Here is a 14,907-nt window from a genome sequence, read left to right on the forward strand (position 1 = left end):
TCCCCATTTTACAGATGAGGTAACTGAGGCACAGAGAAGTTAAGTGACTTGCCCAAAGTCACACAGCTGATGTGACAAACTCAGGATTAGAACCCACAACCTCTGACTCCCAAGCCCATGCTGTTTCCACTGAGCCACGCTGCTTCTCAATTACAGAATTACAGATATGTACATAAGTGCTGTGGGGCTAGGAAAGGGGATGAATAAAGGGACTAAGTCAGGGTGACACAGAAGAGAGTGGGAGAAGAAGAATGGAGGGCTTAGTCAAGGAAGGCCTCTTGGAGGAGATGTGCCTTCAATAAGGCTTTGAAGCAAGGGAGAGTCATTGTCGGACATGAGAAGGACTCGAATCTATGCTTCTTGGTGAATTCTCATCTAAGAACTCACACAAGCATGTTCATTCTGTTATGAACTCTGCATTTATTCGATACCAAGGTCATTACATAGAGTCTTGATTATCTGATGTGTTGAAGTTTTCGACTAAGAAACTTTCTGTTTGTTTTGAGGACCACCTATTAGGCATATGAAGTAACTGCCCTGATCATAGTAGAAAGGGAATGCTCTCTTTTGAATAAATTTGAGCAGCATGCAAAATTATAAGAATATTCTGTGCTTATTTTTATATTTTTATGTTTGCTTCCCCCCTTAGGATGTAAGCTTCTTGTGGGCAGGAAACATGTCACTTAGTCTGTACTTCCCAAGCACATAGTACAGTGAACCACACCAAATGGGTGCTCAATAAACGCTACCACTGATACTTGTTGTCCGCAGGTCTCTAATCTTTTCCTCATCATGTACCAGAGTGGTGATAGCTCTTCGTTAATTTTTTCTATACTTGTTTTGTGTTAATCGTAACCTGCTAAAGAACTGGGTGGAAAAAAAAGGTGCGGAACCTCAAACTGTTCAAGATCCAAGAAGGACTATTCAATCATTCAATCGTATTTACTGAGTACTTACTGTGTGCAAAGCACTGTACTAAGAGCTTGGGAGAGTTCACTACAACAACAGACACATTCACTGTCTACAAAGAGCTCAGAGTCTAGAGACTAAAATAACTTTTCTTTAAGGTGAAAAACAATCTAAATTGAAGGTGCTCAAAAGAAATGCCTTTTACCTCCCCTTCCTGAATGAATGTGAGCTAAAAAATGAAGGATAATACTTAGACTGCTCTCCTGTCTCCAGCTACAGATACCCACCCCGGGGATCATGGCTGAAGGAAATCATTCCCAGCTGAGTGAGTTCATTCTCACAGGGCTCACAAAACTTCGAGAGCTGCAGATACCTCTCTTCGTCGTGTTTCTGCTTATCTACTGTGCCGCAGTTGTGGGGAACCTGGGCCTCATGTTCCTGACCAGAACTGATTCTCGACTTCAAACTCCCATGTACTTTTTCCTCGGCCACTTGGCTTTGGTTGATGTTGGCTATTCCACAGCCGTGGGCCCCCAAATGCTGGTCAATTTGTTGGAAGAGAGAAAATCCATTTCCTTCTACCTCTGTGCCATACAACTCTGTTGTTTCATTACTTTTATCATTACCGAACTTTTCTTCCTGTCTGCGATGGCCTATGACCGTTACGTGGCCATCTGTAATCCTCTGCTCTACAAGCTCATTGTCTCAAAGAAAGTTTGCACTCTTTTGGTTGCCATTCCCTACATCTACAGCTTCGCCATCGCCCTGTTTACGGTAGTCTTCACGTTTCAGTTGTCCTTCTGCGGCGATAACGTCATCGATCATTTCTACTGCGATAGCCTACCCATCCTGGCGTTGTCCTGTTCTGACACCAGTGTCATAGAATATTTCATTTTGGGAGGTTCTACTGTCAATTTGATTTTCTCCCTCCTGGTTGTCCTGGTCTCCTACATCTTCATCATCTCTACCATCCTAAAGATCCGTTCTGCCCAAGGCAGACATAAAGTCTTTTCTACTTGTGGTTCCCACCTAGTCGGGGTGACTGTGTTCTACGGGACTCTGATTTTTATGTACATGCGGCCACAATCTAGTCATTCATTTGAAACAGATAAAATGGCCTCCGTGTTTTACACCCAGGTGATTCCTTTGCTGAACCCCCTCATCTACAGTCTGAGGAACCGGGACGTGAAGGAGGCCCTGGAAAGAACTCTCACAGCTCGTTGGCTACATTTCAAACTCCTGAAATCCTGAAATCTGTTCAATAAAACACTTTAATAATAAGACCCAGATCCTGCTTAAAGCATCCCTGGACTGTTACCTTTTAATATAATATATAAGATCAGGTCTTTATCAATAATAATGACAATATAATAATAATATAAAGATCAGATCATCAAGCTGGGGAATTAGAAAAGGACCATGCTCAGAAATTTGCACCACATCAAAAGATGTTTTCGGTCATTTTCAAATGTTCCAGTCAATTAGGTATTTGACTTGAAAATAGAACTTCGTTATCATCTGGGGACAGAAAAGGGCACTAGTCAAGCAAGGAGCAGAATATGTAAATCCGCTCTGAACTTCTACCTTCTGCCCAGACATATTTCCCTCAGTTTGTGGCATAATGGAATGACAGAAACCTGCCCAATTTCCTAGCACTTTTTGGAAAAAGTAGGGATAAGCATAGCTTGGTGGAAAGAGCACAGCAACGGGAGTTAGGAGATCTAGGCTCTAATCCCAGCTCCGCTCCTTACCTGTTATGTGCCCTTGGGCAAGTCACTTTACTTCTTTATAATAATAATAATAATGGCATTTATTAAGCGCTTACTATGTGCAAAGCACTGTTCTAAGCACTGGGGAGGATACAAGGTGATCAGATTGTCCCACGGAGGGCTCACAGTTTTAATCCCCATTTGACAGATGAGGTAACTGAGGGACCGAGAAGTGAAGTGACTTGCCCAAAGTCACACAGCTGACAATTGGCGGAGCTGGGATTTGAACCCATGACCTCTGACTCCAAAGCCCATGCTCTTTCCACTGAGTCAAGCTGCTTCTCTATGCCTCAGTTCCACCTCTATGCTTCTTTCCAAGTGCTTAGTACAGTGCTCTGCATACAGTAAGCACTCAATAAATATGATTGATTGATTGATTGATTGATTTATGCCTCAGTTTCCTCATTTGTAAAATAAGGATTAAATATTTGTCTTCCTTCCCCCTTTGACTGTGAGCCCCAGGTAGGATTGGACTGTGTCCAGTCTGATTTTCCTGTATCTATCCCAGGGCTTGATTCATAATAAATTCTTAATAAATACCACAATTAACAGAAATTCCACTGCAGTTTCCTTGGGAAAAGTCATCTTGCTCCTGCGACTTATGAATTGACCAATGTCTTTTACCCTACAGGCAGTGCAGTCTGGGACACTTCTGGAAGCCAACATCCTCACTGCATTGTCTCCAACTTCTTGGGCCATTTCACTATGTTATCCGGTCTTAAATTAATTAATTTGTGTATCCATGTAGGGTGGGAGGGTAGGCCAGCATGAGAAGCAGCATGTCCTAGTGGAAAGAGGACAAGCCAGGGAATCAGTAGGCCCTGAGTTTTAATTCTGGTTCTGCCACTTGTCTGCTGGTTGAGCTTGAGGAAGTCACTTCACTTCTCTGGGCTTCAGTTACCTCGTATGTAAAATGGGAATAAATTCTACTCCTTCCTACTTAGACTATGAGCCGCCTGTGGGACCTGATTATCTTGTATCTACTCCAGCACTTATTACACTGTTTAGCATATAGAAAATGCTTAGCAAGCACCGCGTTGATGATGCTGATGATGCTGATGATTGGACCAGTAATTCAGGGCTGGTAAAAAAAAATTCAAATACAGCACAGGTGGAGTGACCTGAAATTTTTCCTGTGGTGGAAAAAAAAAACAGAATCAGACAAAAATGTTAACATTAAAACATTAACAACATTAAAAAATGTTAAACCAAATCATAATGGAGTATACGAATATAATATGGGAACTAGTCAAGGCACTAGAATTTTCTGAGCAAGTTTGAGGTTGAAAATGTTCTCTGATGAATTTTAATAAAAATCAGCTGTTTGCCAACAGGGAACACTGAAACACTGAACACTGAAACTAATCCCAAGCAATAACACGCTTTGAAAGACACCAAATTAAACTTTGGAAATGAAATTCAATTTCTGTAGGATGAAATTCAAATGAAGTTCAGTTGAATTACTTTTCTGAGTCAAAGCAAGCAAACAATACTGGATCTTAATGACAGTTCATTATAACATTGAGCTCCCTGAATTTGCTTGTATTCCCTACATGGAAGAGATGGGAGAGAATTCTGATAGAGATGCTTTTACTAAAAATAACTTTAAAGTGTTGAGGATAGAAAATAGCAACTTTCAAATAATTAGCAATTCAGAAAGGATTTTCTAATGGAAATAATTCTCTTGAAATCGAAGTAACAAAATTTTCAGCCGTAGAAAATTCTTACAAAATGGAAACTGCCTTTCTCTCTCACAGTGTAAGTCCCACATGGGGCAGGAACTGTATCTGAAGTGATCATCTATATACATCTGAGAAGAGTGGTTGACACAGAGTAAGGGTTTAATAGACGCTATTATTGTCAAGTCATAATTGACTTTTTCAATTGCATAATGGGCTGTGGAGTGAGTGTGCATGTGTGCATGTGTGTATAGGGGAAGATGAGGTAGCTAAAGAAGCAGCATGGCCTAGTAAAGTGGGGGCCTGAGAGTTAGAAGGACCTGAGTTCTAATCTCGGCTCCGCCTCTGGTCTGCTGTGTGACTTTGGTCAAGTCACTTCACTTCTCTGTGCCTCAGTTACCTATCAGTAAAATGGGAATAAAGGCTGTGATCCCCATATGAGACAGGGACTGTGTACGACCTGATTACCTTGTATCTACCCCAGTGCTTAGAACAGAGCTTGTCACATAGTAAGTGTGTAACAAACACATAATTATTATAATAATTATCATTATAATTATTTTTACCCAGTCTACCTTCCACAGATGCAATGTATTACACATGACCTCGGCACTTTTGCAAAACCCCAAGCATGTGATTTAAAGAGTTCTACTTGGATTGAGGCAGGAGTAGGAAGGGGTGCATTGCTGCAGTAATCTTTCATCTTCTTTGGTTTCATTCTTTCCCACCCGTGGATGACATTTCCTTTTGAAAGCTGTTTTAAGCTCTTTGAGGGCAGGCATCATGTCTACTTACTCTATGGTTCTCACCCAAATGCTTAGCACAGTGCCCCATGCACACTAAGCACTTGTTAAATACTACTGATTGATTTTTACCAAATAATCAATCAATCAATCAATGGTATGTATTGATCATTTACTATGTGCAGATCACCATACTAAGAGCTTGGGGACATGTTCTCTGCCCATAATGAGCTTACAGTACAGAGAGGGGCCTACAATTCCTCAATTCCCACTTTCAAATGTCTCTGTGACTCTTAGCCCACTGGGGTATGTTATTTAAAATCCTCATTAAGGTATGCTCCTAGGTTACTCACTGTTTACTTTACATATTCTCTGATGAGTCCTTCAGGAAACATATTCCAAGGGGAATAAATTTCAATATATAATTTATCCCATGCAATCTGCATTTTTCCAGGAGTGTTTGCAAGAAGAAGAAGGAACTGGGTCATTCATTTTTCCATAATGTAAAATAGGCTTTGAAATAATGCTTAAAAACCCACTGCCTTCCTAAAGGAATTGCCCTCTAAATTATCCAGATGAGAGTGGAAGAGTTAAAGAGGTATGAGGAAGGACTTCTGCTAGGGACTGATGATCTTGAAGATTTCATAACTTCCAGTACTGAGGTATGTTGGTCTTTACTGAATTGTGTGATTTCCTGATAATTAATAACCATAATGAGATCAATCAATCAATCAATCAATCGTATTTATTGAGTGCTTACTGTGTGCAGAGCACTGTACTAAGCGCTTGGGAAGTACAAGTTGGCAACATATAGAGACAGTCACTACCCAACAGTGGGCTCACAGTCTAAAAGACAGAGAATAAAACCAAACATACTAACAAAATAAAGTAAATAGAATAGATATGTACAAGTAAAATAAATAAATAAATAAAAAGAGTAATAAATATATACAAACATATATACATATATACAGGTGCTGTGGGGAAGGGAAGGAGATAAGATAGGGGGGATGGAGAGGGGGATCATTGGGATGGCCCAATATCTGGCTTCTTCCTTAAATAATTAAGCTGCAAAGGAGGGCGTTATGTGTAAACAAGGATTATTTCATCAACTGCAACATAGAAAGTAAGCATAAGCCATAACCTTAGCAAAAGGGGCCATCCAGGAGAGAAGCTCTTCACTCCTCTTCAGAGGTTACTTGTGAGAAAGGGCATGGCCAATGGATAAAGCATTGACCTGTGAACCAGAATTCAACTCAATTCAATTCAAATCGTATTTATTGAGCGCTTAATGTGTGCAGAGCACTGTACCTTCTCTGTTGCAGTTGATGAAATAACTCTTGTTTATACAGAAGGACAGGGGTGTTAACCTCAGTTCCGCCACTTGTCTGCTGCGTGACCTTGGGCAAGTCCCTTAAGTTCTCTGTGCCTCAATTACCTCATCTGTAAAATGGGGATTAAGACTGTAAACCCCATGTGAGACAGGGACTGTGTCCAAACTGATTAGCTTGTATCTACCCCAATGCTTAGAACAGTGCCTGAAACATAGTAAGTGCTTAACAAATACTATTATTATTATTGTTGTTGTTAATAAGCCAGGAAAATCTTACTTGGTTCTCAAATCACAGTAGTAGTCATCGCAGTAATATTTACTGAGTGCCCACTGGATGCAATGCCCTGTACTAAGTGCCTAGGAAATGCAAAACAGAAAAGTGACAAATTCCCTGCTCTACCATTCACGCTCCAATGGAACAGATACAGAAGAGTATTTACAAATAGGTTCATTGAAGGAAGGAATTAATTTACGATTACAATTTTCTGTCTACAGAGCTACAAATCCAGTATTGCCCTTTTATTGGTGATGATTTTTAAAAGGTGGTTTCTGTCTAGTATTTTGCTGAACTTCAGAAGTTCATCCTCGTCCCTGCTCACCTCCCCTACTGGTTCCCCAAAAATTTCTCATGAAAATCTTCCTGGAAAACTGATGGGAAAAAGACCCAACATGAAAAGCAGTGTTGAGCCTGGTTACCCTCTAATGCCTGAGGGGAAAATGGGGTGCCTTGAGACTGCAAAGGGACATTCCTATAGACATAAATAAAAGGCAATAATGTATTTTTCCACCCTACTCAGCTTGGAGAGTGAACCCAAGAATTCCTAGTTCCCTCACAGGGAGTGTCAGGGGAGAAACTATGTGTATTACTGACAATTTGATGTTGGGCTCGTTTCCCAATGAGTTGGCTCCCTGAGATTTAAGGGCCATCTTGGAAGGAAGTGTTATAATAATAACAATAGCTATAATAACTATAATAATAATATTATTTTAATAATTTGTTCGTTAAATAATACTTTTAGAATTATTATTATTATCTCCACTGGGGGCTCATTGGAGGGACCTCAAGAACCGCAGCCAAATAGCTGTGGTTCAGTGACTTGGCAGACTCCAGAACTCTTTCGTAATAAGCTTTTCCTCTTCACAGTTCCCCTGGTGAAATTTGCTTCTACTTCTCTCCAGGGTAAATGATTCCTTTTCCATCCCCAAAATGAAGCCTTGAAATAATTTCCCCCGAGAATGAGTTCATCTCGTTAAAGTTGCCTGAGTTCCTGAAGAATATGCAAGCCATTTTGCCCAGGGATGAATCTCCAATTGAAGCAGGCACACCCCTGCTGCAAACGGAGATTAGAGGAGGGGTCTGTAGCTAGAGGAGGAGGTAAGTGGTGAGGGGTGAGGGGTGGGAGAAGCAGCGTGGCTTGGTGGAAAGAGCACGGCCTTGGAAGTCAGAGTTAATGTGTTCTAACCCCTGCTTCACCATTTATCAGCTGTGTGACTTTGGACAAGTCACTAAATGTCTCTACCTCAGTTACCTCATCTGTAAAATGGGGATTAAGACTGTGAGCCCCACGTAAAACAACCTGATTACTTTGTAGTCTACTATGTATCTACTTTGCTTGGCACATAGTAAGCGCTTAACAAATACCATGATAATAATAGTTATTATTATTTTAATAATTTGTTTATTAAATAATGCTTTTAGAATAATTATTATTATCTCCCCTGGGGGCTCATTGGAGGGACCTCAAGAACCGCAGCCAAATAGCTGTGGTTCAATGACTTGGCAGGCTCCAGAACTCTTTCATAATAAGCTTTTCCTCTTCACAGTTCCTCTGGTGAAATTTGTTTCTACTTCTCTCCAGGGTAAATGGTTCCTTTTCCATCCCCAAAATGAAGTCTTGAAATAATTTCCCCCGAGAAGGAGTTCATCTCGTTAAAATTGCCTGAGTTTCTGAAGAATATTCGGGAACTAATGAAATCCTTATCCTTATCAAGGCTGCACCAACCGTCGGACACAGACTACTTAGTGCCAACCTGTAAATGAGAAGAAAATATTTATCCATTCAAGTACGGTTTCGATGAGCTCACTCTCGCCCTTGGAAAAATTCAAATGAAATGAAGATAATCAACATCCCTAATTTTCTAGATGGGAAGGTCTATTACTTGAACTAATATTCTTTATTCTGTCCTTGCCTAGTCCCTCAGTAGCACACCACACCAAATGATCACTCAATAAATGGTACTACTGCTACTGCTACTACTACAGGTCAGTGCTTTTGAAGTTGATTGTCTAAAAATATATTGGGAGGGGGAAGTTCACGTTAAACTAAATGTTATTCTGTTATGTTATCATCATCATCATCATCAATCGTATTTATTTAGCGCTTACTATGTGCAGAGCACTGTACCAAGTGCTTGGGAAGTACAAATTGGCAACATATAGAGACAGTCCCTACCCAACAGTGGGCTCACAGTCTAAAAGGGGGAGACAGAGAACAAAACCAAGCATACTAACAAAATAAAATATATAGAATTGATATGTACAAGTAAAATAAATAAATAAATAAATAGAGTAATAAATATGTACAAACATATATACATATATACAGGTGCTGTGGGGAAGGGAAGGAGGTAAGATGGGGGGATGGAGAGGGGGACGAGGGGGAGAGGAAGGAAGGGGCTCAGTCTGGGAAGGCCTCCTGGAGGAGGTGAGCTCTCAGTAGAGCCTTGAAGGGAGGAAGAGAGCTAGCTTGGCGGATGGGCAGAGGGAGGGCATTCCAGGCCCGGGGGATGACGTGGGCTAAATGCTATTCCATTAGCCTGAATCACCCACTGCTTTATTCTTGCTTCGCTAATAAAATCCCACCTCCTGGGTTAAAGGCTGGGAAATCTGCAGGATCTCATGGGGCGAGGTAACTATTCTGGAGTGACAGAGTTCATTCTGATGGGGCTCACAGTTAGCATACAGATGCGGGCCATCCTTTTTGTACTTTTTCTATTGATCTATGTACTTAGTGTCATGGGGAATCTTGGACTGATTGGATTGATTGGATTAATTGGGCTCAGCCCTCGACTTCACACTCCTATATACTTTTTCCTAAGCCAATTAGCCTTTGTTGATTTCAGTTTTACCTCCTCCATCACTCCCAACATGTTGATGGACTTGGTTGTAGAGCTGAAAAGCATTTCCTTCACAGCCTGTGCTATTCAAGTGTGTTGCTTCATCACTTGTATAGGTGCAGAACTTTCTCTCCTGGCATGGATGGCGTATGACCGTTATGTGGCAATCTGCCAACCTCTTCTTTATACAACTGTGATGTCTTGGAAACTGTGTACCCAACTGGTAGTTGGTATTTACCTATACTGTTTTTCGGTCAGATTTCTTCACACATTTCTGACATTTCGTTTCTCCTATTGTGGCTCCAGTGTCATCAATCATTTCTACTGCGATGACATCCCCTTGTTAGCATTGTCTTGCTCTGATACCCACATCAAAGAGAGGCTGATGTTTGCATTTGCTGGTTTTAATACACTCGGCTCACTTGTGATTGTCCTTATCTCTTACTTTTTTATTCTCCTGGCCATCTTAAGGATCCACTCTTCTGAAGGAAGATGGAAAGCCTTCTCCACCTGCGCCTCCCACTGAACATCTGTTACCATACTTTACGGGACCACCATCTTCATGTATTTACAGCCCAAATCAAATCATTCACTGGACACTGATAAAATTGCTTCTGTGTTCTACACCATCGTGATCCCCGTGCTTAATCCCTTGATCTATAGCTTGAGAAATCAGGTGAAAGGTGCCTTAAAGAAAAAAATAAGGAACATAAAGTTGTATCAATCAATCAATCGTATTTATTGAGCGCTTACTGTGTGCAGAGCACTGTACTAAGCGCTTTGTATGACACCACGAGTGCAATTCATTAAATAAGAAATGTGGCTTAATGGAAAGAGCTTGGGCCTGAAAATCAGCAGACTGAGTTCTAATGCCTGCTCCACCCCCTGTCTGCTGTTTGGCAAGTCACTTAACTTCTCTATGCCTCAGTCACCTCATCCATAAAATGGGGATTCAATCCTCTTCCTTCCAGTGTGAGACTTGGAGCCCCATGTGGGACAGGAGCTGTGTCCAAACCAATAACCTTGGATCTAGCTCAGTGCTTAGTGCAGTGGCTGCCACATAGTAAGAGCTTAACAAAGTACCATAAAAAATAAAGACTAAGGTAACCATTTGTCCCATGGCAGATGGGATGGTCACAAATTTTTGAGTCCTATTCTCCTGAGCCCAAAGTGATAGTACGAACTGCTTGATACCCCTCTCTCAGCTAAAAGTCAGGAGAGGCGGCATGAAAACAGCATCAGTGGAGACAGCAACAGTAGCACGTTAAGTAGAGACAGCCAATACTACTCACTCACTTTGTCTCCTCCTTCCTACTTTTCCTTTTTCCTTTCATTGCCACTGCCTTACTCTTCCTTTCCTGTTCCTTCCATGGCTGCCCCAATCAATGAATCAATCAATCAGACTTATTGAGCACTTACTGTGTGCAGAGCATTGTGCTAGGCACTTGGGATAGTACAATATAACAATATAATAGACCCTTTATGTGTGCCACAAGCACATCTATCATGACCACATCTGCAGGCTGTTTCCTAGAAGTTTCTGGAACTGCCTTTTCTGTGAGCAAGGCAGCCATGCCTGGGACCTAGGGGCTTGAACAGTGCTGAACACAAAATAAGCACTTTTAAAAATGCCATTAAAATAATCTATAAATTGAGAAAAGTAAAACGAAGTTTGACTTGAATGGAGGGGGAGATCAATTAATCAATCAATAGCATTTATCACCTCTCTCAGGGTTGCACCTGGAGAGTTTCCAGTATTTTACCAGTCTTGACTACGGGAGGGAGAGTCAAGCAGAGGCCTACCCATTCCATTCCTAGCTTGGGTACTGGCTAGAGAGTGAAAGGCAATCTGCTACAAGTCAAAACTCACCTGTGCTGGGCAGCAGCAGCAGGGGAGAGAATCAAGGGCAGAGACTCAAGTTTACTGCATGGAAGGAGGCAATAGTAAACCACTTCTGTATTTTCACCAAGAAAACTCTATGTTCTCTACCAGAACAATTGCAGGTGGAGGTGGGCATCTCTATGGGTCAGAGACGACTCAAAGGCATAAGACAAGACAAGCATTTATTGATCTATTACTGCATAAAGAGTACTGTACTAAGCGTTTGGGAGAGTACAATGCAAGAGTTGGTAGACACATTCTCTGGCCACAGTTAGCATCCAGGCTAGAGATATATTCTTTCTCCAGTTCCGATGACTATTTTATAATAATAACAGCAGTAGCAGTAGCAGAGAAGCAGCATGGCTCAGTGGAAAGAGCATGGGCTTTGGAGTCAGAGGTCATGGGTTCGAATCCCGGCTCCGCCACTTGTCTGCTGTGTGACCTTTGGCAAGTCACTTAACTTCTCTGAACCACAGTTCCCTCATCTGTAAAATGGGGATTAAGACTGTGAGCCCCCCGTGGGACAACCTGATCACCCTGTAACCTCCCCAGTGCTTAGAACAGTGCTTGACACATAGTAAGTGCTTAATAAATGCCATTATTATCATTATTATTATTATTATGAAGAGAGTTCATCAGGAAGAAAATCTGCAGGGAATCTGCCTCAGGAAAACCTAACATTAAGCATCAACCAGAGTCCAGGTCACTGGAATAAGATTAACTATTTTAAAGCCAAATGTTTCTATTCCCACTTACAAACCTGCCACCAAAAGACTCTGAATAACTTCATTTCCTTCATTTTCAGGAGGCAGGTTGACAGCAAGGAGAGGAAAGAAGGAATAGCAGTGTGTTAACTGTGAACTAGATGGACTTCAGGTCAATCAATTGTAGTTATTGAGTGTTCACTGTGTGTAGAGCACTGTACTAAAATTTTGGGAGAGTACGATATGACAGATTTAGTAGACATGTTTCTTGCCCACAAGGAGCTTACAGTCTACAGGGGAAGTAGCAGCATATAGGAAGACATTACCGCCCAGCAAAAATAATCAATTCAACGTGCTTTAAGATTACCCACATAATGTTCTGCAGTCTATGCAAAACAAGCTTGAGGAAGTTTTCCTTTTTAAGACAAGCTTCAGTTCTAAATAACCACCAGTTTCATCAGATAATGGAAAGCAACAGCAGTGAGAATATATTGTTCCTTAAAATGAACGGGAATGAAAATGTAACATTGAAAGGAAACTCCTGCAAAGAAAATTCTCCTCTGTTTGATCAGAAAGAAGACAGCACCTTGGCAGTTGCATTTGAAAGGCAAGACAGTTCCATAAATAAAAAGTTAGGAAATAGTAATAATAATGGCATTTGTTAAGCACTTATTATGTGCAGAGGACACATGGGGTGTGCAGATAGAAAGTGATTCAATGAACTGGCTTAACCCCAAACTTCGCCCAAAATAGAAAGACAGGATTCAGTGGAAACACGACAAAGAGAAAAGTCTTTAGAGACAGATAATTTGGTAATCTGAATAGAAAAAAAAAGTCAGACACTGTGCTCAGTTGTTACTGAGCAGAGAAGAAATCTTTCACTGAAATTTCTCTCAATAAAGAACTCTCTTTGGTAGTGTTCTGGTTAATACCATCCTCTAGATTGTAAGCTCATTGTGGGCAGGGAATGTGTCTGTTTATGTTGTATTGTACTTTCCGAAGGGCTTAGTACATTGTTCCGCACAAAGTAAGTGCTCAATAAATACGATTGAATGAAAGAATGAATAATATTGTGGGAAGGGAATGTGTCTACCATCTCTGTTAGAGTGTACTCTCCCAAGTGCTTAGTGTAATGCTGTTCACAAAGTAAGCATTCAATAAATATTACTGATTGATTGATTGATTGATGGATATTGAAGGAGCATTTGAAATGTGCAAAACTCAGTGGCAAGTGTTAGGGATTGTAACTACCATCTCTATTGTACTCTCCATAGTGCTCATAGCATAACACAGCACAGTGCTCGTAGCATAACAGTAAGTGCTCAATAGTGTATGAAAATTGGAAATACAATCAAATATCAATATTTCTCCTTTATTAAAGTGTAAAACATCTGTTCATTTTCCCTGCCTATCAGTGGTTTTTCCTTTACACTCTATCAGGAAATGGATAATTTTCTATTATTGCCCTGAGGTTAATAAAATACCTTTTTCCTACAGATATGTTATAGTTCAAACGATTAAGCTGAATCAAGCTTCATCAGTACATTTTTTTTTTTAAATCAAAATGATGTATTCAATATTTGGTTTTATTTGGAAAGTGGCTTTCTTCTGATGATTTTCCAAAAGGCTTCCTTCACATTCTTGTTCCTCAGGCTATAGATAAGGGGATTTAGCATGGGACTCACAAAGGTATAGAAAACTGCTATTATTTTTGATTGCTCTACAGACTTATCAGTTGGGGGTCTTACATACATACAAAAAAGTGTTCCATAGAATATAGTCACCACTATCAAATGCGATCCACAGGTGGAGAAGGCTTTTCTCCTTCCCTCAGTAGAGCGCATCCTCAAAACGGCTATCAGAATGAAGACGTATGAAATGAGAATGATCAGGAGTGAGTTGGAGAGGTTTAAGCCAGCCGCAATAAACATTGACATTTACTTGATGAAAGTATCGGAGCAAGCCAGTCTTATGAGAGGGGGATCAGCACAATAGAAATGGTTGATTGTGTTGGAAGCACAGAACGTCAAGCTATGCGTCCACATGGTTTCCATCAGCCCGCTAACAAATCCTTATATATACGGAGCAACTACTAAGCGGAGACACACAGCCCTCGTCATCCTGCTGTGGTAAAGCAAGGGTCTACAGATGGCCACATACCGGTCATAGGCAATAACAGCCAGCATGTAGAATTCTGTAATCACCATGGCGATAAAGAAATAACACTGCACTAAACAGGAAGCAAAAGAAATGGTTTTCTTTTCTGAGAAGAAATTCATTAGCATTTTGAGAGTGACATTTCTGGAGTAACAAAGATCCAGGAAGGACAAACATGAGAGAAAAAAGTGCATGTGGGTGTGAAGCAGAGAATCTATCCAGATCAGCATAAGCAACCCAAGGTTTCCTACCACTGTGATGAGGTAGATAAATAGAAAGAGCACAAAGAGTACAGGCTGTAGCTCCGGACGATCCGTTAGCCCCATCAGAATAAATTTTGTGACCAGGGTGTCATTTCTATGCCACATTTCCTTAGGTGTTGGCATAATCTGCTCAAATAAATTATAATAGAGAAGAAGATGAGGATTTTATCAAGGTACGCACTCTCTGACTCCTATCTCACTCCCAATCACATGACAGCACTTCGCGAAATCTCACTTCTTCTTTAAAGATGCGTGGTGACTTGCATAATTACAGGCTGGAAAAGCCAACTTCATTCATCCATTGAGATAACTATCATAAAAATAATTGTGGTATTTGTTAACTGCTTACAG

The 14,907-nt window shown here is 40.8% G+C and overlaps 1 protein-coding gene, 1 non-coding gene and 1 pseudogene across 2 annotated transcripts; 2 read left to right on the forward strand and 1 right to left on the reverse strand.

The window, feature by feature from the left end:
* LOC119923011 overlaps positions 1 to 14,661 on the reverse strand; it is a 30,433-nt pseudogene extending 15,772 nt beyond the window's left edge.
* Positions 1,207 to 2,160, forward strand: LOC119923012 (olfactory receptor 1038-like). The gene has a single exon (XM_038742599.1). The coding sequence runs from the start codon at positions 1,207 to 1,209 to the stop codon at positions 2,158 to 2,160; it is 954 nt and encodes a 317-aa protein (XP_038598527.1).
* On the forward strand, positions 11,273 to 11,410 carry LOC119923032. Its single transcript, XR_005448753.1, has one exon. It is a non-coding gene; the product is annotated as a small nucleolar RNA SNORA7 (small nucleolar RNA).
* Positions 14,662 to 14,907: the final 246 nt, after the last annotated feature.

The sequence above is a fragment of the Tachyglossus aculeatus genome, unplaced genomic scaffold, assembly GCF_015852505.1.
Source record: "Tachyglossus aculeatus isolate mTacAcu1 unplaced genomic scaffold, mTacAcu1.pri scaffold_136_arrow_ctg1, whole genome shotgun sequence".
NCBI classification, from domain to species: Eukaryota; Metazoa; Chordata; class Mammalia; order Monotremata; family Tachyglossidae; genus Tachyglossus; species Tachyglossus aculeatus.

What these genes read in the sequence shown, in the direction of transcription:
- LOC119923012 (XM_038742599.1), top strand. Translation starts at nt 1,207, where the DNA reads ATGGCTGAAGGAAATCATTCCCAGCTGAGTGAGTTCATTCTCACAGGG.